At 39.7% G+C, this 19,127-nt stretch overlaps 1 protein-coding gene across 1 annotated transcript in view; it reads left to right on the forward strand.

Annotated features, from left to right (window-relative positions):
• The window catches only part of LOC150090543 (ATP-binding cassette sub-family C member 1-like), a 198,292-nt gene that overhangs the window by 121,946 nt on the left and 57,219 nt on the right, over nucleotides 1–19,127 (forward strand). Inside the window, exons 15-16 of the mRNA XM_090378813.1 lie at nucleotides 10,971–11,164; nucleotides 12,906–13,082. Of these exons, the coding sequence (XP_090234939.1) occupies nucleotides 10,971–11,164; nucleotides 12,906–13,082 (371 nt within the window). The remainder of the gene's footprint in view (nucleotides 1–10,970; nucleotides 11,165–12,905; nucleotides 13,083–19,127) is intronic.

Raw genomic sequence — 19,127 nt, forward strand, 5'->3', positions numbered from 1 at the left:
TCAAGATTCGTCAAAAACCTTCTGACATCCTTTTGACGGAAGACTACAGGAGGCATTGAATGGAGCGTGTTGGGAATAGTGGGAGGTGTTTTACCAAGATCGTTAATGCATGAGTTGAAAGAAAAATGCAATGCTAGCAGGTTAGCTTTATCCTTGGCTGAAGTGACAACAGAACCATCTGGTTTGGACAGAGGTGGGAGCAGAGATGGGCAAAAGTTGCGGCCAATAGCTTTGGCAAGAGACCAGAATGCTCAGCTATCATTAGGGCAAGAAGCAAGTTTTCTACTCTTAGCCTGTTCAAACTCTAGTTTGAACAGGACTGATTAATTTGGACTGATTAATAACTGCTTTACAATTGTTGTGAGCTTTGGTGTAGGTAGAAAATGAAACTGAAGAATTAGAAACAAGCCAATTACGATATGCAACATTCTTCTCTTGAACAGCCTTAGCACATTTATTGGAAAACCAAGGTTTAAATAAAGGACGAGATTTTAAAGTGGAGTGTGTGATAAAGGATTCCATTTCCACAAGAGTAATTTCACTGACACTATCTGAGCAAACGTTGACATCAGAACTTTAGAAACAGTAATCCAACCAAGGAAAAGAAGAAAAGAAGTCTCGCAGGTCATCCCATTTTGCATTCTTGTAATTCCAAACAACACGAGGTTGGGAATAGCCATGAGATAAAGGTTCCATTGGAGAAGAGACAATCACCAAGTTGTGATCTGAAGTGCCTAAAGGACCTCTCACTTTGACCGTGTACTTAGAAGGGTTGTTTGTGAGAAAAAGATCAAGCGTATTGGCTGTATGATTAGGATTGTCCGGTATTCTTGTAGGTAAATGAACAATCTGTGCAAGATCATTAGTAATTGCAAAAGGTCTCAGCATCTTGACCAGCTGGGTCGGTGTGACTAGAAAACGGAAGCCAGATGGAGTTGTGAACATTAAAATCACCAAAGAAAATTTCCTCACTGTTAGGAAAGTTGGACTGGAGAAATTCAAGTTGCAAAGAGAGGAAGTCAGAGCTCCAAGTGATTAGTGGAGTTGGGAGAACGGTAGAGACAACAGATGAATGTGACACAATGAGGTAGAGATATTTTAAGCCAGAGAAAATAAGAGCCAATTCCAAATTGCCAAGTCTCTGACAGGGAATATCAGAATGGACATATGCACAAGTACCACCTTTGAGGCGAAAAGAATCATACAGCGAATAATTTGGGCATCTGAGATTGAGCAGTAGTTGAATCAACAGATAACTGAGATTTTGTCCGAAAAAGTACATGGGGTTTGGCAGACTGCAAGTGGAAAATGGACATCGTTGAGATTAGAATTGAGACCACGTATATTTGTGAATGAATTAGGAAGCGTTTGGGACGTTTACATCTTTTCGCAGATAAGCTTGCTCTATTAGTTTGACAATTCAATGTGTATTCAATAGTAAGAAAAAGTGGGTGGGACATGCTGTATGAAGTAATGAAATTTTTGGATATGGTGTACACATGGTAAGAATATATCCAGATCCTTGACATAATGTGGCCTCAACAATGCTCACTGCATACACACTACTCGGATTCCCTCCAGTCACTATCTGGCAGAATAGAGGTAGCAAGATTATACACTAGCTGATCCAGAAGCCTCCTAGAGTTACGAATAGGTTCGGTCCGGAGTACTAACTAGCAGCCGGTCTGCGAACACAGTTTTAGAGATGTACCCTCAAAATGTAAGGAATATTGGATCTCACCATGATGTTCATCATAACCTCAAGTTATCAATCATACTGCATGATGGAAGAGATGGAGAAGGCTTGACCAGAACTTAGCTCTGGAGACTAAACATGGGTTCCACCACTTCAAGCCTCCAATAAACAAAGTGGTGGTATTGCACTGGTTGATGAGTCATCTACCACCTAGTACTGCCTGGTAACATAGAGGGGTGGCTTTCCTCCATGTGGTGTGGATGCCACACCTTGATGGTCACTTACCATGTACTTGTGCATGGAAGTTATACCCAGAATTACTAACAGTCCCACCATCGTGAAGGTGCAAGCAGAGGATTTGGCTGTCACAGACCGTCTGGACTTCGCCAAAATTGGGTCCACTTGACTTGAATGTTACCGAATATCAGTTCCATCAGCATTTTAGACTCACAGGTAGCAAGTACAGCTTGTCTGGCATATCCGAGAGAATGTCTGTGACAACCTCAAGGACCAGCCTCAACCACAAGGACTGTGACAACCTCAATGCCATACTGCTCCAATTTGTGCAGCAGTCTTCCATGTGCAATAGTTTCAAAAACCTTTCTAAGATCCAAGTATATAATATCAAAGTTATTTCCTGCATCCAGCTCTTTTGTGACTGCATCATAGTATCAAATCAAATTGATCGGGCGAGACTTCCCCTTAACAAAACCATGCTGTGTCTGAGGTATAACTGAAGTCTTGTCTAGATGATCCTGCAGTGCTTCTTTAACCAGTGCCTCCATTAATTTTCCTGGAACAGAAGTTAAACTCACAGGTCTATAATTACTTGTGTCAGCCTTTGATCCTCCTTTGTGAATTGGGGTCACATTTGCACATCTCCCGTCTGTGGGTACCTCCCTGAGTCCAAGGAAGCTCTCATAATTATGGCTAACGGTTTGCTTACTTCCTTTGCTGCCTTCTTTAATATAACTGGATAGATCCCATCCACCTCAGGTGCCTTTCTTGTGTTTATCTTCAACAATTTCTCCTCCACTTTACTCTCAGTTATTACAAGATTATCTAGCTTACTGCCAGAGTTGAATACATCTCTGGCATTCTCCTCACTGAATAACTTCTCATATGTGAATGTTGAGCAAAATATTCATTTCGTTTGTTAGCTACCTGAGCAGGATCATCAACAGTTGAACCATCAATATCAAGTGGACCGATCTCATTCATCCCCTTCCTTCTAGAGTTTATATAAGTAAAGAACTCTTTGCTGTTTTTCTTTGCATCCTTTGCCAAAGATTTGTCATCTGCCTTTGCCTGCCTAACCTCCTTTGACTTGGTTACAGATCAGCTTATATCTATCATAGGCTTCTGTCACATGTTAATTTATATGTATCCCATGCATTTTTCTTCTCTGCCATGTCTCATTAGTTCATCTGACATCCATTTAGGCCTAAACCTTGAACAATATTTCTTAGTTGGCCTAGTAGCCCCTCGACGTGGGCACCTGTACGTGGTGAGGGGACCTCCCAGTGACGCTGCTGGACTTCCAGACTAGCATCACTGGGATCCAACGCCCACAGCCTAGGTTCCGGGCTTACATCAATGGAATCCGGCGTGTTTGCCGTGCGCTGCGACCCGTGGAAATTCGGAAAGGGGGATCCTGGTGGTTGAGGGGCCCAGCTTCAATACACCACTTTGGCCCCTGCTTCGACAAGACGGGTGGTCCTGGAAGGCCCGGCTAGGATCAATCGGCTAGTAGGCTCGCCTGCGAGGGTCAACCGTGTCAATGCCACGCCCCTACCCTCATGGTCCGAGGGACAGGATTCAGGCTGGCGGCGGTGCGGGTATAGTGTCTGGGTAGCCCTGGCGTCCCACTCCCGAGCGCATTTATTGCATGCCGGATAGTGGGCGTCCCTTTGGGCTCCGTGGTGGGTGGGGAGCCCGGGCACTGAAAAATTAAAAAAACTCCATGAATCCTGATAAACGTATTCCTTCAGGGGCCCCAACCCGGTCCCTATCTGAAAATAACGACGGAGAGGCAGATAGCATTATTGCTACAAAGAGGCAGCGAACCGAACTACCATCAGGGCCTGTCCCAAGGTTCTTAATAATGCATTCCACCAATGAAACACCGATTGGTAAAATGTCGCCCTTTTTTATACAAAAAGGGTTGGATGGGTTAGCAGGTACACCCAAGTCAGTTAAGAGGCTCCGTTCTGGGGACCTCTTGATTGAAACAAAAAATGACGGGCAGTCTGAACATCTACTCAGAGTAACATCAATCGGAGGTATACCCGTAACAGTGACACCACACAGAACACTAAATTCATCGAGAGGTGTCATTTCGGAGTGGGACCTTCTCGACGTCACCGAGGAGGAAATCTGCTCCGAATTACAACCACAGGGAGTTACTGCCGTCAAGAGAATCACTGCGCAAAGGGATGGGAAAATTGTTAAAACCAGGAGTGTTATCCTGACTTTTAACTCTCCCAAACCTCCTGATGAGATTAAAGCTGGATACATCAACTGTCCAGTACGTCCATACATTCCGAACCCTTTACGGTGTTTTAAATGTCAGAAGTATGGACATTCTCAAATGGCCTGCCGTGGAGTCCTTGCATGCGCCCGGTGCGGTGCAAAGGACCACGAAACAACAGCATGTTCAGCCACTAAACCCACCTGCATTAACTGTGAGGGAGAACATCCGGCCTATTCAAGGGCATGCCAGAGGTGGAAAGAAGAAAAAGAGATTCAACGGCTGAAGGCAGAGCTAAACATATCGTACCAGGAGGCAAGAAAAGCAGTGAAACCTCTTAACATCAAAAAACCTACCTACGCCCAGAAGGTAGCAGGGAGATGTTCGATTGGGACTCAGACGGACATGTCTGTCCCTCCAAAAGAATCATTTACTCCCATTGCACGTTATCTTTTAAGCTCCCAAAAACCTGCACAAAAGGACCAGTCAGCTGCCACTCCTATATCGATACCTCCTAATGCTCCACAAGTAACAAAAGCAAAAGAAAAGAATAAGAAAGGGGAAGTAACACCTAGTACCCAGGAAAACATGGATGTCGAGCAGAAGGAGGTACATGATGAGTCAGTTTTGGAACTCTTCACTGAGGAAGAAATGGACACAGGACAGCGTCCGTACTTCCCCAGGAAAGATAAATCCAAGACTGACAAAATTAAGCCCTCAGCACCTCGGAAGCCGCCTGATGGACCCACCAAGTCCAAATAATGGCTAAATTCCTACAGTGGAATTGTCGTGGATTCCGGCAAAATACTGACGACATCAAGGCACTCCTGCAAAAGCACAAACCAGTTTGCTTTTGCATACAGGAGACTTATTTAAAGGCAAATGATGACCCCACCATGCATAACATAACCATCATTCGTAAGGATAGAATTGTGGATGGTTCTGCCCACGGAGGAGTCGCAATCCTCGTCGGCAACCAGATCCCATTTCAGGCTTTGCAGCTTACAACTAGCATTGAAGCTGTAGCAATTCGCCTTACAGTGGGGTCCTTATTAACTGTCTGCTCTGTTTATTTGCCACCTGGGATTGACATCCCCCAGAAAGACCTTGATGATCTTATCATGCAATTGCCTTCCCCTTGTTTAATTCTTGGGGATTTCAATGGACATAACACTCTGTGGGGTAGTGCTAACATCAATGGAAGGGGACGAGTCATAGAGCATTTGCTCACTGACAATGATCTCGCCCTCCTAAATGTGGGAACAAACACCTTCTTCCACATGCCTACCCGTACATTCTCTGCCATTGATCTTTCTATCTGCTCCCCTTCTCTCCTTCCTTCACTTACTTGGGAAGTAGAAGAAAATCCATATGGAAGTGATCACTTCCCCGTGATAACAACCCTAACTAGTGGTAGACCCTGCCTGCCATTTAGTTTACCGCGGTGGAAGATTGATCAGGCTGACTGGAATGCCTTTCAATATCTGGCAAACTTTGACATCACTACAGTCAGTCAGGAGCCAATCAATGAAGCAGTCAAGTATGTCACAGAAACGATTGTCCAAGCAGCTGCAATTGCAATCCCAAAATCATCCAGCCGGTTCCCACTATTCCCCAAACCTTGGTGGAATTCAGAATGCACGGCAGCAAAAAAAGCACAAAACAAAGCGTGGGGGATATTCCGCCGATATCCCACCACTGAAAATTTAATATCATTCAAACGTGCACGTGCAAAAGCACGTTATGTACGACGTCAGAGTCAAAGGAAATCTTGGATTCGTTTTACATCTTCCATAACTCAGGCTGCTAGCTCAAAAGTAGTCTGGGATAAGATCCGGAAAATGAAGGGAAAATATCCACCATGCCCTTCAGTGATCCTCAAACACAACGGATGTCCAATTGCAGATCGAACTGCAGTAGCAAATACTCTAGGGGAAACATTTGCAAAAATATCTGCAATAACATCTTTTCCCGCAGAGTTTTTGGCCCTGAAAGAGAAAAATGAGAAAAACCCCCTGAACTTCTATTCAAAAGGGCTTGAATCATATAACAAGCCCTTTTCACAGGAGGAATTAAATGCTGCACTCTTTCACACACACGCAAGTGCTGTAGGGCCCGATGACATCCACTATGAAATGGTAAAACACCTCACACCACAATGTAAGGATCACCTTTTAATTCTGTTTAACAGAATTTTTCTTAATAAACAATTTCCGGATTCCTGGCGGAAGGCAATCATTCTTCCCTTCCCAAAACCAGGAAAGGATCCTACAAATCCAAGTAATTATCGTCCTATTGCTCTGACAAGCTGTTTGTGCAAAGTCCTGGAAAGAATGGTTAATGCGTGCCTCGTATGGTATTTAGAAACAAATGGTTTGCTTTCCAGGACACAGTGCGGCTTCCGAAGAAATAGATCCACTCTCGATCATTTAATCCGATTGGAAACGTCCATTCGTGATGCTTTTATTAAATCCGAGCATTTGGTAGCAGTCTTCTTTGATATTGAAAAAGCGTACGACACAGCCTGGCGATTTGGAATTTTAAAAGACCTCTATAACTTTGGTCTTAGAGGTAACCTTCCTATTTTTATTAAAAACTTTCTTTCGAATCGCCAATTTCAAGTCCGTTTAGGATCCACCCTCTCTCGAGTCTTCTCTCAGGAAGAGGGAGTCCCACAAGGATCCGTTCTAAGTGTTACGCTTTTCGCAATTAAAATAAACTCTCACAGAACAACTTCCTCCCACTGTAAACAATGCCCTCTATGTAGACGACTTTGCTATATTTTGCAATTCATGCAATATGAGGGTCATTGAAAGGCAACTGCAGAAAACCATTGATCGTCTCACAGCTTGGTCTTTAGCTAATGGGTTCAGATTTTCATCACAGAAGACCGTTTGTGTACACTTCTGTCGCAAACGTAATCTTCATCCTGACCCAGAATTAAGGCTTGGGCAAAATAACATCCCAGTTGTAGCAGAATTCAAATTCCTTGGACTTATTTTCGACAAAAAGCTGACATTTTTACAACACATTCGTCAGCTGAGGACAAGATGTGTCAAAGGGCTTAACATCCTTCGTGCCCTTTCGTCAACCTCGTGGGGCGCAGATCGTTCTACCCTTCTTCGCCTTTACCGAGCACTCGTCCGTTCCAAACTCGACTATGGGTCTCAGGTTTATGGTTCTGCTAGAGATAGTGCACTTCGGTGGTTAGATCCAATCCACCATCAAGCCATCCGGACAGCCACTGGAGCATTTCGCACATCTCCTGTCCAAAGCCTTTACGTTGAAGCAAATGAACCATCTCTGTGTCTTCATCGTATGCAGTTGTCGTTACAGTACGCCTTCAAATTAAAATCCCTGCCCGATCATCCCACGTGGCCATCCGTTTTTGAGCCGCGCTGGGAAAACCTCTACAATACGCGTCGGACAGCCAACAAACCTTTTGGTATTCGAATTCAAGGGCTGTTGAATGAACTAGGCTTGACGGTAGACAACGTTGCCCAGTCACCAAGGCAATTCCTTCCACCCTGGCATGCCTGTTTTCCAACTTGTGACTTCTCCCTTAACATCTGGGAGAAGGCTACTACACCGCCATCTGTCTACCAGCAACTCTTTGCATCACATAGAGAGCAGTATTCTGACTTTGTGCCTGTCTATACAGATGGCTCAAAGTTAGAATGTTATGTGGGATCTGCTGTTGTGTTCCCTCACAAAACATTGTCTTATAAGATCCCACATGAAAGTAGCATTTATACTGCGGAGTTGCGTGCTATAGAAACAGCCCTAGATCACATTAAAAATCACGACTACCAGAGGTATATGATCTATTGCGATTCATTAAGCGTGTTACAGGCTCTAGTATCGGTGGGGTATAACCCTCATCCGATCCTGTCCAGGATCCGGCACATTCTATTTTCTCTTGTAGAATTGGAGTTTGATATTCGCTTTTGCTGGATCCCAAGCCACATTGGGATTCGGGGAAATGAACTAGCTGATACCGCTGCCAAATCAGCCATTTCCCTGGATAGTCATTGCCTGTTAGTCCCCTATACAGACTACAGGCAAATAATACGCTCTAGATTATATTCCCAATGGCAAGATTCTTGGCACGGACAGACCACAAATAAACTACGTCATATTAAGCCTGTAATTACGCAATGGCTGTCCAGTTTACGCAGGGTCCGAAGAGAGGAAGTTGTTCTTGCTCGGCTCCGCATAGGTCATAGTCATCTAACCCATTCCTACTTGCTGAGGGCGGATGACCCACCTATGTGCGAGATGTGTAATGTCATTTTAACCATCAGTCATATTTTAATAGAATGTCCTACTTTTATTGAAGCAAGGTGCTTGTGTTTTACCGCTTTTAATAATTTGACTGAGCCATTTACACTCAGTCAGTTAATAGGCGACAGAGACAACATGTCTGACGTTTTTAACTTTTTACATTCTATTAATTTCTATACAAAGATCTAAGTTTTATGCTTTTAATTACTACCTCTTTTACCTAAAAACTAATTGCCTGACGTGGTAGCCTTGGCTACCAAAATTTTTAGTAGTATTTTAAATGTGACTTGGCGCATTATGGTCTTAGCTGCCGATGCGCCATAAAAAATCAAATCAAATCAAAAAAAATGGCCTAGTAGCTTCCAAGATAAGTTCTTTGAATGCTTCCCTTTTGAATTTGCTGTTGGTAACATCATCAGTTGGTCCCACTGTATAGAATTTAAATACTGTCTCAGATCATCGTAGTTGCATTTACAAAAGCAATAACCCTTCCCTTTACCGCTGATGGTAGTTACCTCTTTAAGTAAATCCCACTTCACACACTGTGATCAATGCCACCTAGTGGTTCTGTTATCTGCTGATTCTTAATGCATGAAGAATCACTACAGATAATCAAATCAAGAATATTACTCCCTCTAGTTGCCTCCAGAACATGCTGATGTAGAAAACAATCATCCTATAAATCCACAAAAGCCTTGCTAATGTGTGAGTGACCAATCTACAAATTCCAGTCAATATCTGGGAAATTAAAATCCCCTATTATAAAACTCTGATTTACTGGCCCACTATTTCCCTGTACAGTTTCTTATTATACTCATCAGAATCATTAGGCCTATAGCACAATTCTACTCAATTTTGCTCTCCCAACGCTTATGTCACACCAAACTGACTCGACACTGCACTGTCCAGCGATGTCGACTGGCTTCACTTCCTTGGATTTTGTTTCTTAACTAAATAGCATAACCCTTCCTATCCTATATCCTTTCTGTAGACATACTCCCCAAATTCCAGTTCTGCATCCCTTATATCTGTGTGACACCACATCTCTGATATCCCAATAATATCCGCCTTTGATGCTTTGAGTAATACCTCAAATTCATCAAATTTATTTACCAAACTCCTAGCATTGGTGTTTATGCAGGTATACATGCACCTGTTCCTCTTCTTAGCTACCCTTAACACAACCCATGTGTTCACTTGTACCGCAATGACTCCCAGCAGTCTCTGAAATATCCTGCATCTTGTTTTTCAGGCTTCTGCTCATTCCAATTGAAGCAGTGCAAGAATCACTTTCACCTCTGCCAGTGGCTACTGTTAATCTATTAGTCCTTGTATTTCCCCCCCCCCCAATCTAGCAGTTTTCTGATCCACCTAGCACTGCCTTGATAGCATCAGCAAATATTCTTGTACCCTTTCTATTTAAGTGTATCCCATCCCTGTAAAAGCAGTCTCTCCTGTTAACAAGTACAGACCAGTCTGAAAAAAATTCCACCCCATTCCAGGGCTGAATTGATCATCAAGGCTCACATCATATACTCCCTCCTATCATGTCTGGGCAGAATTGCAGACACTTTCAAATTCAACCCCAATTCACGGCTATTTTCAAAAGTGATCTGTACTTGTTAAGTAATTCTGCCGGTCTCCTACTCTTAATATCATTAGTGCCAATGTGTACTATATCACCTTTTGTGCCCTTAAAAGATGATATCTGCTCTACAACGTCATCAACGTTTATCCCTGACAGACACTCTGGTCCTGCTCCACCTATCCTTTTTACAAAGCATGTTACTATTTCCCTGACAATAGTCACCAACAACTACTAGTTCCTGTGGAACCAGCACATTCTGCCTTGGGGGTTGCTGCTGTGTTGTGTGATGACCAAGTGCAAGCTCTGGCGTTGATGTTGGCAGCTGAGAGCTTGATGAGCCCTCAATTTAGATCCTGCAAGGGCATCCACCCTGTCCTTTCCTTCAAGCTCTCATATAGGCCCAAACAACACTGAGTTGTCACCTGATTTTCTTACACTCCTTACATCGTTCACTCACAAAGATCTCCCCCATGGCAATATCATGTACTGTACCCAATTGTTCCACAAAATCAAGCATGCAGTGCATTTTAAAAGGCTGTGATTCAGAAGTAACTGCCCCCCCTCAATTCTCTCAGAGCCACAGCACTCCCATTAGCTAGAGCCTTTTGCTTTGCTGCCCTGGTCTGAGTGATAGTGTGCCGCTAAAAGTACAGTAACTGAGGGTGAATAATGTATTTAAAACAACTAGTTATTAATTTATGCATTTTCATTTAGTAATTATTTTTCCACCAAAGTGAACAGTACTTTGAAATGATTGCTTGAAAATATGTTAGGTTTATTAAATTTCTAAATTTTGTTCTAATGCAGTGTTGTATAAAAATTCTTCAAATGAGTATTCCTGCATTTGAAATATCCTTCAATAATTTTGTTTTAGAAATCTTAATTCATTAGTGGTATTTTATCATATGTACTAAGGGTAGTCTTTATTACAGGATTTTCTGTATCTTTTGACGATGCCACTTTATTTTGGAATGAAAGAAATGAGCCTGCACTCAAAAATATCACAACAGTTATAAAACAGAATTCCCTAGTAGCTATAGTTGGTGCTAAGAGTTCTGGAAAGTCTTCTTTATTGTCATCTATAATGGGTGAAATGTCTATAATTAGTGGAGATGTGAAGGTTAAGGTAAATAAAACTTATCTAATGATATACAGAAATGTTAATTACAAATCCAAGTTGTAAATCCAAAAAGGATGTGAAATTATTTTTGTCATTTTTTTCATTAATTACAGAAATTATTCATAACATACCATATGAATTTAGAGCATAAAATCTTCAATTGGTAGAAAAGCTTATAATATACTCATGATGCATTAGTATCATTTAAATACATTTGCTTTCATGCAGCTATCAATTTTATAAAAGGCATAACGTTTTATGCTCTAAATTTATATGGAATTTATCTTGATGCCTTTTGGCATCTCTCATATTAGAGAATAGTCGCAATTGAGTGGTTAGCTCTTACACTCGGGTGCATATATCCATTCATTGGTGAGGCGACACTGGTCTTGATAATTCTGCTGTCCTGGATGATGGCACTGAACAGAATAAATAATGCTGTGGGGCAAGAATAGAACAACTAATTTTGAAGAGATTCACAATATGATTGTGTTATGATGCATTTTATGCAAACAGATTTGTTACAATGTTAATGCACTGCCAGGATAAGTTATTTGAACATATTAGATTGTTTCAGAGAGGGGAGAAATAACCCCAGGGGCTCACATCTGGTGAGTATGTGCTTGGCGCACCCAGGGTCTTGTGCTGGATATCATCATTCTTTTCTTTATTAGTGATTACCTTCTACTTTTGTCTGTCTGTCTGTCTCTCTCTCTCTCTCTCTCAAGGCAACTCATTTTTTTTTGGCTGGTGCAGCATTAAGCCTCAGGCTTCCTTGGACCATGTAGCTAATAATAATCTAATCATAATCAAATACAGTGCTCATCAGTGAGGATCTGTCCTATTTGACAACCATATGGTCGGAAGTGTCTAAGAACATATTCCTGTGATAGCATATAGTAAGTAACAAATTTAATAATGTTTAAATCAAAAATTGAATAAAATTAAAATGAAGTGACATTTTTTGCTATCTTTGAATTAAATCTTGACATCCAAAATAAATTGCACAGTACAGGTACAGATTAACCAGAGGCTCTATGAACATAACATTTTATAAAATTCCTGTAGATAAGACTCCTGAATTTTTCTATCTCTCTACTAGCTCATTTTACTCATGTTTCAGTAACCCTTTGGTTTTACTATTGTATGGTTAATTTTAATTTTCTTCTCAGTTTTTTTAGTTCATGTGCATCCATGTTAAATGAAAATGTTGAAGAAAAACTTAACTCTTTAATAAAAGTGAAAGTTTGCTAAAGTGTCAACTTTAAGTCTACTAGACTACATAGAACAAAAAGAACATACATCTTCTTGCTGACAAGATGTTTCTTTGAAATTTACATAGTACCATCCTAGGGAATAAAGCAAAATTTATTAATTTCCTTTTTCAAAAAAATATGTAGATATTAAACTATGCCATCTTCTCACGGAGGAGTAGTGTATATAGTATTTATATAAATTGTTTTGTCACATGCTACAAACAAGATTACATCACATGGACTAAACTCTGTACATTGGAATGAATAATCAGAGGTTAGTAATAATGAAGTAGGTCACTGTCTGAGTCTGTCTTCTCTACTAGTAATGCTATGAATAAAAACAGTTTGATGTTAAAAACTATTCAACTGTTATTGATGATTTAGATTTTAACAGTAACCAAAATAAGGATTATCCCAATTTAGATGATTCTTCCACCCACCCATTGAATTTTGCTTACTTGCTGTGTCATTAGATGTTAAAATCTTTGCAGGGTTCTATTGGTTATGTTTCTCAAGTACCATGGATTCAGAATACTACCTTGTTGGATAACATTATATTTTCTAGCTTTATGGATAAATATAAATATGATGAAATTCTGGAATCTTGTGCACTGAATACAGATGTGGAATTACTGCCTAGACGGGATATGACAGAAATTGGAGAAAAGGTGTAGTATTTTTGAGTAGTTAATATAATCAAAATTATATGGCCTATGAAATAAATTTAATAAAGTGTGGGGTATTTTGTCTTTAGTATTTAGTAGCCATGAAAATTTCAGTGCCATAAGTAGCACCATGGTTTTAATATGCTATTTGGAATAGTAACTTTATCTGTGTGATATATGGCTGATTTTTTTTTTTTTTAAACTACAGTAAAAATTCATAAATCTGGCATCCTTGAGATTCAGTGTATGCTGGAATTCTGAAAATTCCAATGTTTTTAAAAATTATACCTGTAGTCTTAATCATTCAGGATTAATCCTGTTATCCTTGGCTTCTCCATTGCTTAATTTACAAGGCATTAAGACTCAATAAGTGCTAAACGTTGAAATAAGTTTGAAAATTTATAATTCTTTTTCAGTTTCTGTCCATGCCCCACAACTATATTAAATAAAAAATTTTGGTTTTTTAATTTATTTATTTAACAAAGTACTAAATAGCAGTAAAAATTATAAGCAAAGATTTACCTATAGGTTTATATTTATTTACTTTGGTTTTTTAATTTATTTATTTAACAAAGTACTAAATAGCAGTAAAAATTATAAGCAAAGATTTACCTATAGGTTTATATTTATTTACTTTTTAAAGTTTTCTTCTAGATTTTTTTAATTGCAAAGTCTTTGATCAAGTCTTCAAAACTAATTTGGCATAACAAATTTGCTTCTATACTTAGCAGAGACAAGGGCATCCAATCTCTTTTTGCATAGCTGTTCTCTTGGATTTTTAATGTGCTTGAGTTTACAAAGCAACACTCAGCTGTGTAATTTTTAACCATTAATGTTAAAAAAAAATACATAAGGCAATATCTACATTTGGAAATGCACAATCAATTTTGTCTTCTACAATTATTTTATAAAGTTTAGCATGACTGAATCCTGGTTTTTACGCTTTCTGTTGCACTGAACTTAGGACACATGTGTGAAACTGCTGAAGCTCAGCAGAGGTTATTGTCCAAGTCTTCTGGATAAGAATCAATTAGTTTTTGAGAGCAGTGAGTACCTTTCAGTTTCAGCAGATGAAGTGACATTGTTTGGCACATCACTTAAAAAAGAAACTGTCTGCTATTTCTTTGTACACTTCTCATCTCAGTTTCTAGTTTGTCAATAATTGGGTAAAAGGTGGCGATACAAAATTTCTCTGGCATTCCGATCTACTTCTGGTGCATCTCCATCATTAGGTACCTTCTTTCTGATACATTTGAAAGTTATAATGGCCTTGTAATCAACATCTGGTAGTATTTTCTTTACAGGTGCTTCAAATCTTTCAAAGTCATCTCTTAAAGAGCATAGTTGGCTAGCTAATGACCCATACAGATCTGCACATGTTTTTAACTTCATCTTCACTTTGCAGAACTTGACTTGCATAGCCAAGTGGTCGGGAGTAAGAGTGTGGTAGCACATGCCCTTTAAGTGGACCAGGGTTCAAACCCATGATTGCTAAATATGATTAACAATTTGTATTGATTGATTTATTATAAACTCTACTGACCTGGTGGTCGTGCCAGAGTATAAACAAGAACTTTTTTTTTCTATGAAACTTTTTCCAAATCTCATTCCACATGATCAACGTGAAAAATTCTACCCCTTGCATCTTATTTGCAATATTGTCTGCTTCTCTTCCAGTGTCTTCCTTTTGTGACTGGTCTTCAGCTAAACATTCTAAAGAATCCAATATTTTAAAAAAATACTTAAATTGCTGCTGTTGCCATTGCATATGCCTTCCATCTGGCATTAGAGAGGGATTTTAACACCCTGTATCCCCTCATAACGACTAGGCATGTTAGCAGCATCGTCGTAGGACTGACTCCTACATTTTGAAAAAATTTTTAGTTTGCAAACTTCATGTAAGTACTGCAATACCTGGTTTTCCATTTCCTCACTGGTATGGTTTCTTAGTTCCAAAAAGGTTAAAAAGTGTTCAATCGACTGCTCATCTTTTAAATATCAGAGTACAACACTTAACTGATCTATATGTGAAAGATCTGGTGTTGAATCAACAACATGGCAAAATAACCAGAAGAATTTACTTCATGAACAATGAACGCATGGACCTTCTGAGCCATTAGTACAATGAGCTCCTCGCAGGTAGCTTTGGACATAAGGATTTCCTTTTTCCAGAATATCCATATTTCGAAATGTGCCCGCTAAAAATGGATCAAACTGACTTATGAGCCCAAGCAGCCCTAAAAAATTTCTATTCTGCAGCAAACCAAAATTGATCTTTTCCTCGAAAAGCTAGGCCACATTCAGCTAACTTACGAATAACAGCTATTACATGCTCCAAGACATTTCCAATAATTGCACTCTTCTTTAATTTGTTTTTCTAATTCTTGTTGCAAGCCCAAAACTTGTTTAAGAGTTAAGTATGTCAGCATAGTCTCCGTGAGTAGTGCTTCTTTCATGATGAGCAATCCAGTAGTATTTCGCCAGTCCCTGAACACTTCTCTTTGAACAAAACATAAAACATGAACATTTAGGAGCAAAAATGTTACAAACAAAGCAGTAAACTGACCCTGTTGGTGGCAAATATAAAAACCACTCTTGTATGTTCATCATTGGATTTTACCCCAAAGAAATGTTTTTGAAATGTATTTTGTTTGTTTGCCATTCTTGAATGTTCAGCAAGATTTGTCATGGGGCCCATTGTGGTGTTTGACAGTCACTGGGTCTACAAGCATTCCAATAAGCCACACCATCAGCAGAAAAATCTTTCCACAATCATGGATCTTGTGCTTTATTTACTTCATCTTTTGCAGACAATCATTTCACTTTGGTCCAGTAGATTTTCATTTTCAGCAGTCTTTTCAGCTTCAGACAGTCTTGTAAGAGCACCTTGCCTCAACATTTACATTAGACATATCAAAAGAATTTACAGGCAAAGTGTGATCAGTAGTGAGACTCGTGGCAGTTGAGCCAGCCTGTGATACCTCAACATCATGATGTTCTGATCTTGAAGTTCACAGAGTGGTATTGATAGGTGTGGAGCTTTGTTCATCTTCAATCTTGTCATAGTCAGATACAGTACAAGTAGCTTCCGATGGTGGAAATCGGGTTTGATTTGGAAGATCAGGTTGTGTAACTTTTGTGAAAAAGTTAGTCAGCTTTCCAATCTTGGCCACTAAATCCAAAGCCTCATGTTGACTCTTTATAGCCAGTTTTCTCTTTTTTGCACCGCTTAATTGAACATGTTTCTTCTTGGGTCTGAAAATTACACAAGAATAAATGTTAAAAAATACACACGAAACTTGCAAAAGCTACTATTTGAAATTTGTAATAAATCCACTGAGTGGATTTTGTTTAACCTTCAGTATCACCAGAGGTGGATTAAGGATGGAGGCCCCAGCCATATTTAAATTTGAGGCCCCTTATATACAGCCACTCCCTGATTAACGTAAGGGTTGCATTCTGCGGAATGCTACGCAAGTCGTAATTTCCCTAAATAAGCATTTAGGGAAATTCCACACTCACAACTATGCGTGCTGAATTTGATAGAAGCAAAAGAAATGTTCTACAAATATGTAAATAGAATTATTAAATTTTTTTTATCTCATGCGCAGGAAAAATTGCAATAGGGTACAAAAATTTCAAAACGTGTCTTTTTTTTTTGTATGAAACCCCAAACACGAGAGGTATTAGAATGTTATAGTACTTAGTACTGTGCATGGGTTGAAGGTCAAAGAAGATACTTGTTGACATTAGACTTGAATGTTTGTGGCATGTAATTTTCAGGAAATACATATGAAAGGAGGTTGTTCCAGAAAATGGAAGTTGAATGAATAAATGAGGAAGAAGAAAAGTTGGTTCTGTGAGTTTCAAGTTGGACAGTAAAAGCATGCTGACTGGTTACAGCATGTGTTCAGTCTGGTTTAGAAGAGAGTGGAAATTATAGAAGTTAATCTCTAATTCAAGGCCAAGGGGTAGAATTTTTTTCGGCCTGGTCTGTCCTTGTTAACAGGAGAGACTGCTTCTACAGGAATGTGATACACTTAAATAGAAAAGGTGCAAGAATATTTGCTGATGCTATCGAGGCAGTGTTAGGTGGGTTGGAAAACTGCTAACTTGGGGGGATACAAAGACTAATAGATTGCCAGTAGCCACTGGCAGAGGTGAAAGTGATTCTTGCACTGCTTCTATTGGAATGAGCAGCAGCCTGGAAAACAGAATGAAGGATATTTCAGAGACTGCTGGGAGTTGTTACAGTAAAAGTAAACACATGGGTTGTGTTAGAGTAGCTAAGAATAGAAACAAGTGCATGTATACTTGTGTGTACACCAATGCCAGGAGTTTGGTAAATAAATTTGATGAATTTGAGGTATTGCTCAAAACATCAAAGGCTGATATTGTTGGGATATCAGATGTGGTGTCACACAGATATAAGAAATGCAGAACTGGAATTTGGGGAGTATGTCTACAGAAAGGATAGACAGGATAGGAAGGGAGGAGGGGGTTATGCTATTAGTTAAGAAACACAAAAAAATCCAAGGAAGTGAAGCTAGTCGACATCGCTGGCCAGTGCAGTGTTGAGCCAGTTTGGTGTGACATAAGCATTGGGAGATCAAAATTGAGAGTAGGAGTGTGCTGTAGGCCTAATGACTCTGATGAGTATAATAAGAAACTGTACAGGGAAATAGTGGGCCAGTAAATCAGTCTTATGGGGGATTTTAATTTCCCAGATATTGACTGGAATTTGTGAGCTGGTCACTCGCACACTAGAAAGGCTTTTGTGAATTAATTGGATGATTGTTTTCTACATCAGAATGTTTGGGAGGCAACTAGAGGGAGTAATACTCTTGATCTGATTATCTGTAGTGATTCTTCATGTATTAAGAATCTGCAGATAAAGGAACCGCTAGGTGGCAGTGATCACAGTATGCTGAAGTGGGATTTACTCAAAGAGGTAACTACCATCAGGGGTAAAGGGAAGGGGTTATTGCTTTTGTAAAGGCGACTACGATGATCTGAGACAGTATTTAAATTCTGTACAGTGGAACCAACTGATGCTGTTACCAACAGCAAATTCAAAATGGGAAGCATTCAACAAACTTATCTTGGAAACTACTAGGCTTTACATACCAACTAAGAAATATTGTTCAAGGTTTAGGCCTAAATGGATGTCAGATGAACTAATGAGACATGGCAGAGAAGAAAAATGTATGGGATACATATAAATTAACATGTGACAGAAGCCTATGATAGATATAAGCTGATCTGTAACCAAGTCACAAATGAGGTTAGGCAGGCGAAGGCAGATTACGAGAAATCTTTCGCAAAGGATGCAAAGAAAATCAGCAAAGGTTTTTTATTTATGTAAACTCTAGAAGGAAGGGGATGAATCGGATTGGTCCACTTGATATCGATGGTTCAACTGTTGATGATCCTGCTTAGGTAGCTAACAAACTAAATGAATATTTTGCATTGAAATTCACACATGAGGAGCTATTCAGTGAGGGAAATCCCAGAGGTGTATTCAACTCTGGCACTAAGCTAGATAATCTTGTAATAACTGAGAGTAAAGTAGAGGAGAAATTGTTGAAGATAAACACAAGAAACGCACCTGGGGGTGGATGGGATATATCCAGTTATATTAAAGGAGATGGCAAGGGAAGTAAGCAAACCCTTGGCAATAATTATGAGAGCTTCCTTGGACTCAGGGGAGGTACCCATGGACTGAAGATGTGCAAATGTCACCCAATTCACAAAGGAAGATCAAAGGCTGACACAAGTAATTATAGACCTGTGAGTTTAACTTCTGTTCCAGGAAAATTAATGGAGGCACTGGTTAAAGAAGCACTGCGGATCATCTAGACAAGACTTCAGTTATAGCTTGGACACATGATTTTGTTAAGGGAAAGTCTTGCCTGACCAATTTCATTGGATACCATGATGCAGTCACAAAAGAACTGATGAGTATAATGAGGATGCAGGGAATAACTCTGATATTATATACTTGGATCTTAGAAAGGCTTTTGATACTGTTGCACATGGAAGACTGCT

Source organism: Mastigoproctus giganteus, chromosome 1 (genome assembly GCF_048544385.1).
Source record: "Mastigoproctus giganteus isolate SK-2022 chromosome 1, ASM4854438v1, whole genome shotgun sequence".
Lineage (NCBI taxonomy): Eukaryota > Metazoa > Arthropoda > Arachnida > Uropygi > Thelyphonidae > Mastigoproctus > Mastigoproctus giganteus.